Source organism: Semicossyphus pulcher, unplaced genomic scaffold, assembly GCF_022749685.1.
Source record: "Semicossyphus pulcher isolate SPU_LCO1_2020_fin unplaced genomic scaffold, fSemPul1.0.p SCAF_19, whole genome shotgun sequence".
NCBI classification, from domain to species: Eukaryota; Metazoa; Chordata; class Actinopteri; order Labriformes; family Labridae; genus Semicossyphus; species Semicossyphus pulcher.
Genome location: NW_027211692.1, coordinates 10,702,122 through 10,707,803, shown reverse-complemented (window position 1 = coordinate 10,707,803; position 5,682 = coordinate 10,702,122). Strand labels below are relative to the sequence as shown.

At 41.4% G+C, this 5,682-nt stretch overlaps 1 protein-coding gene across 1 annotated transcript; it reads right to left on the bottom strand.

The window, feature by feature from the left end:
* Positions 1 to 336: 336 nt before the first annotated feature.
* LOC138597497 (zona pellucida-like domain-containing protein 1) lies at positions 337 to 5,323 on the bottom strand. Its single transcript, XM_069669101.1, has 10 exons — positions 5,221 to 5,323; positions 4,531 to 4,751; positions 3,989 to 4,173; positions 3,828 to 3,900; positions 3,598 to 3,695; positions 2,151 to 2,231; positions 1,697 to 1,865; positions 1,504 to 1,606; positions 648 to 668; positions 337 to 473 (listed from the first exon to the last, which is right to left on the bottom strand). Exons 1-10 carry the CDS (start codon positions 5,321 to 5,323, stop codon positions 337 to 339), a joined length of 1,191 nt encoding a protein of 396 aa, XP_069525202.1.
* Positions 5,324 to 5,682: the final 359 nt, after the last annotated feature.

Here is a 5,682-nt window from a genome sequence, read left to right as displayed (position 1 = left end):
TTATTTGTACTTATGGCCAGGACCAGCAAGTGTTTGTAGTTCCCAAAATGTCGAGCTATTCCTTTAAGATCAGAGCTGAGTAACTTTCTTTCTTTCCTTATGAGCATGCTATTATGAAAGGTGCTTTATTCAGACTTCACCGTCCATAAAGTCTAACAGTCCCTGAGGGATGGCTAAGAAACATTAAGTGCTCCAATCAATAGTTTGATTCAGTACATCAGAGTCCTACATACATACATAATGCACCTCCACCAGTATGTGAATGTCACCCTGTCAAACTCATTATATCATTTAGCCTGTGCTGACCTCTCTTCATCAACATTTATTGGGCGGCTGCTAGCTTAGCCGCTTCAGTTTTCTATAAAAAGTCGTGGCCATCAAAATGGCTGCCACCCCTATCACAATGAGGACTGCCACAGCAATTCCCAGGCCAACAGAGGCCCGCTTGCCATCAGACTGGCCACCAGACAGCGCTGTGCACAAATGAGAGTAACAGCATTATGGGATGCTTAATTACAGCAGACAACAGAAGACATTGTGACTTGCTGTAGATAAGAAATGCTTTTCATTTCTGGAAAAATCTACTTAGTAAAAAGTTTGCATATGGCTGCTCTCATTTCAGTCAAGTTAATATATATGATACTTACCCTCGTCTTTGGCGAGAACAGCTGCAAAAAGGACAGGGAGAGTCAGTGTTTCATTTTGAGGGAGATTATGTACAAAATATTGTTTGCCAAAAATAAATATAAGTATGGAGAGGAAAAGAGTGAGAGCAGGAGGGAAAAGACAGAAAATTGTGATGATTGGTTTTGCCAACTGGTAAACTAGACATGTGCCAAGAACACTTTTCCAGGTGCTGAAAGCAGGAGCCAGCCTTTTTCCAGGTGTTTCGTCTTGGATGTTCCTTATGTGTTACATGTATTATATGTATAACATTTAAGCAAAATCTATATTCTTTTTGATTCTTATGAAGGCATACTTTGTCACCTATAAGCAAAACAGAAGTAGCCATTTAGCTTAGCTTAGCATACGGACTTAATATAGGCGGGAAACAGCAAGTGTCAATCTACCACTTTACCACTGTAAAGTTTAGTACTTAAAATTATGTATGTTCAATCCATAAATAAATCAGTGTTAAAATCACGTTGTCATTTTTAAAGGGGGTTACTTGGTGGACTACTTCTATTTACAGTCCTAATGCTAAGCTAGGCTAACTGGCTGCTAGCTGTGGCGTCATATTTTGGCGCACAGCCACGAGAATGGTATCGATCTTCTCATCTAAATCTCAGCAAGATAACTAATGAAAAAAAGTCAAATTATGCCTTTAGTCATAAATATTATAACCACCTGAGAGATGTTAGCGTCTCACAATGTTTTATGTGTTATTTACTTGATGAGGTTTGATGAAAATCTCTTTTTGATACTTATGTCTGACTCCTGAACTCATTTTCACAAATAGAAACAGAAAGAAACAACAAATAGAAGGACACATAGGGTACATACGGTTCTCTGTCTTGGTCCTGATTGCCACTGTGAGCACAGACGGCTCAGTGATGCTCTCCTGGACCACCGTGGTCTCCACACTCCTCCTCTTCCTGTTGCATTGCTGTGGATCAAACCAGACAGAGAGACACGAGTTGATGATCTGTCTGGAATTAAAGATGTCTGCTTTAAATGCATGAGGTGCTTTTTCTACCTTGAAGGTGCTGCAGGTGCTCTGCTCGCACAGGCGGGTGATGCAGTGCAGATAGTAGGTGGAGATGGTCTCATTCTGCTGCTCGATGAAGCGGAACGCCGGGAAGTAGAAGCGGGCCTTTTGGCTATCCCCGTTTTCCAGCATGGTGGTGAGCTGTTCTATGGAGCACCTTTCAATAAAAGGCGAACCTCACAAGTGCCCCATTTGCACATCACACGGATACATACAGGCAGTGTATTAATGATAGAAGGGAAGGGAAACGAAACTACGACTAGGCTCCCTTTGGATTTACAGGTAGCTGTGTTTCACGTGTTGCATGGAGGAGAGGAAAACCTGTAGATATATGTTAAAGTTTAAAGGTGGAGCTGCTGAACCCCTTAACAATCCTAGAAGGACTGGGGGAAAAAAACTAGTTGTAATTAGTGGGTTTTTTAAAGGTGTTTTTGTGACTTACGAGACAAACAGGTTGAAGAAGGTGGAGTTTGAAGGCTGAGGGTTCACCGAGGCGTAGCACCGGTCCAGAAGCACAAAGTACCTGTGGAGAGAGAATGAGGTCCCCAGCACCGAGTCAGAGACTCCAGGTCACAGGTGGAAGCCTCAAATTTACAATCTATCAAGACACAGTCATCAGGTCGGAGACTAGGAGAGATGATTTTTATCTAGACATTTATAAACGTTTCCTTGTAGCCATCCATACTGTCATTATAAGAGAAACTTCACCTTCACTTCAGCTCGCAAAGTTAAGATAAGATGTTTATCGAATGTCCTACAAGGAAAATACTTTTGCAGTTAAGATCGATGATTGCAGCACAGACCACAATAAACAAAATATCATTGGTCATCATGGATAATAGGTTAGCTGAAGCAATGTGCGGAATTACAAAAGGCTAGTGTTAAGCCATAATGTGTATTGGATTTGTTTTTCTTTCAGCATTGCAAAAGACGAGAAAAAAAGCTGCCATTGATTTTGTTTTGTTGTACTAAACTCTCTATGACGTGTTCATTTACCAGCAACAGGATGTTTTTTCCTGCTCCATTTGATATTCTTTATAGCTATTTTTTCTTTTTAAATCCGTCAATCGTTGTTTCATTTGATGCCTTGGTGCTGGAGATATTAAGAATGAAAGAAAAATAAAGCATATCAAATCTATATGTTGCTCTTTCATCGTGCTTAACAAATGTTTTACAGGGCGTATAACTGTTTTGGGTTGCCTCTTAAACAGCAAAGTACACAGATCCTTGATTTAAGTAAAAGAACCTGTGTGGCAATGTAAGATACTGTACAAGGTAGTAAAAGTTCTGCATTCAAAGTGAAACTACAGAAGCGAAAAGTTTAGAGCAGAAATGTCTCTTTGGTAGAACTACTGACAACTCCTGAACATCCACCCAATTCATATCTTTTGATTAGCGGTGGGAATCGCAGGGGAGCTCAATACGCGATACGTGGCCCACGATAACGATGATATCACGATATAGAGGAGTCATGAAGTTATGACGCAGTGAGTCAAAATCGCAGGGAAATCTCAGGGCTAATATTTTTAAATAGATATTTGGCACCAGCCTATCAATAATTGTGTTGCACAAGTCAAGGCAACGATATATTGCTGTATCGATATTTTGTCCCACCCCTACTTTTGATCATGTGGTTGGAGTATTTCATAAAATGGTCAAGATTTTCTTATGTACGATTGACATAAACTGTCATTTCTGTAATGTAAAAAAGTCCTCCTGAAATGCAGCAAAGTATAAGTGGAAAGTAGCATAAAATGGAAATTGAAAAACTACAATTATCTCGACTTTCCACGCGTACTTAAGTGTAATTCTTAGAAGTTTGATCCACATCCAGGTATGAATTATACAATGAAAGAGGTATAGCACTGTGTAATGTTAATGGTTCTTACTGGGATGTCAGGTTGGATGCCACCACCTGCACAAAGATGTCTGTTCTCAGTTCGACGCCCAGAGGTGGAATAACAAGGGGCTTGGTGTAATTTATATCCTGGCAGAGGAAGAGAAGATACAAAAAAGACATTATACAACCTTTTACGTTACCTCAATGTCCTAGAGTTACAGTGAATGCCAGGTGGAAATATGGGTACATATCATATGTGAGGCTTGTGTCATGTGGCACCTGGTACAAGGCCATGCTGAGGGTGCTGATGAAGCTCCCATTGTTGTCCTTTAAAGCAATGGAGGAGGAAGACCTGCGAGGAAGGGATGAGATCACATCTGTTGTGCAAATGAAATGTAAGAAGTCTTAATGTATTTTTTATCCCACATATGGTAACTTACACGTCCACCTGGGTGTTGTTAATGAGGTACTCCAGTGGGTAAGCACAGGAATAGTAATACTTGAGCTCTGCATTGTAGGTGATGGTCCCGATGGTGGGGTCGAAGGATCGGATCACCCCGCTGACGTTCACCGTCTGGATGTTGGAGAAGTCTGAGAATATTCCCGTCCCCGGTGCGCTCGTGGTCTGAGGAATTATTTAACAGACACATGATTATTTAAGAAATGGTTAAAAATAAATGTTGGGCACAGCAGGCAGCGATGATGAAATCACAGCAAGAAAGTGGAACAACTTTCCACAGAAATGAGACACTGTTGGAATTGCGTGTGTCTGCGTTACACAAGATCACGTTTGGCTGAAATTCTCTCACTTCTCCTCTCAGTGATCTCTTTTTCACCCCTTCTTCTTTCAAGGCCCAAAAACACACCACTCTTCTACACGTTCAGTTTCCTAAATCTGCTCTAACTCCCCTCGGCTCACAGTTAACAAGATCCCCCTCCCTCATGACTTTAAATAAGGACACTTCATTGATGCAATACTCACCAAGAAGTTGCTCCCACAGGCATTTCCCTGTCTGATGGGGAAGCTGAATCTCACCACGGGAGGAATCACCGAGTCGTCCAGCGTCCCCTGACAGTCCACATTGTCCCGGATGCGGTTGAGGATCAGTAAGCTCTTGTTGTATCCGGTGTAGATGACCGGGCAGATTTGGATGGCCAGGTTGATGGCAGACGTGCCGCACACCACAGAGATATCAGTGTATTCTGATGGTGATATGGTGGCAATGTTATTGAAAGATACTGATGTAATTTTTCTTCATATTAGAAGATGTATGCCACCTCAACTCCTCTCTCTGGTGCACATTCAGAAGGCGGAAATAAGCACGAAAAATTTGAATAACTGTGCATGTATGGGAAGATATATAAAGAAAAACCTGCAATTTCATGTCACTAAGACATTTTAAAATTACAAATATACACATAAAATGTAATATTTGCGCAAGAAGAGCCACAGTTAAGAAAATATGGTCAATATTTAATTTATTATGCCTGTTTGAACGTCTGTAAACACATATTTACCAGCTTAATTAACACTCTTTCAACGGGTTAACCAAATATCTAAGGTACAATAGAATCAATATGGCCTACCTAAAGGTCTACACCTGAACTGAAATCAATATAACCTCTTAAGTCCAAAATAAATATACGTGATTGAAGGTCAAAGCCATCTCACCAGGTCGTCTAGCGAACGCTCCGCAGTCAGATATGCTGAGGGCCTCTCGGCCCGCAATACACAGGGAGGTCAGGAAGAGGAAGCTGAAGCTGAAATAAGCCATCTCACTGCTCTGCCTTCTGTGAAAGAGCTGAGGCAAACACAAGGATGTCAAACACAGAAAATCCTAATAAATCCAGCACACAGCAGAAGAAGAGAACATCTGTAGGTCCAAGGAGGCGATTGTTTAACAGTAAAGGTCCAAATTGTTGTTGAATCCAGAGCTGTCAATCAAGGAATCTTTGCATCTTAGCCCGGGTCTTACCTCCTCAGTCTCGCTTCTGGTTTAGGATAACAGAGGAGTGGGCTTGTTTTATATACGGTGGACATACCTGTTGTGTGGTCACAACACTGATGTAGGATTGGATGGAAACAGGGTCAAATCCACTTTGGTGGGGCTGCCTCAGTGTGCGTGTAAACAAT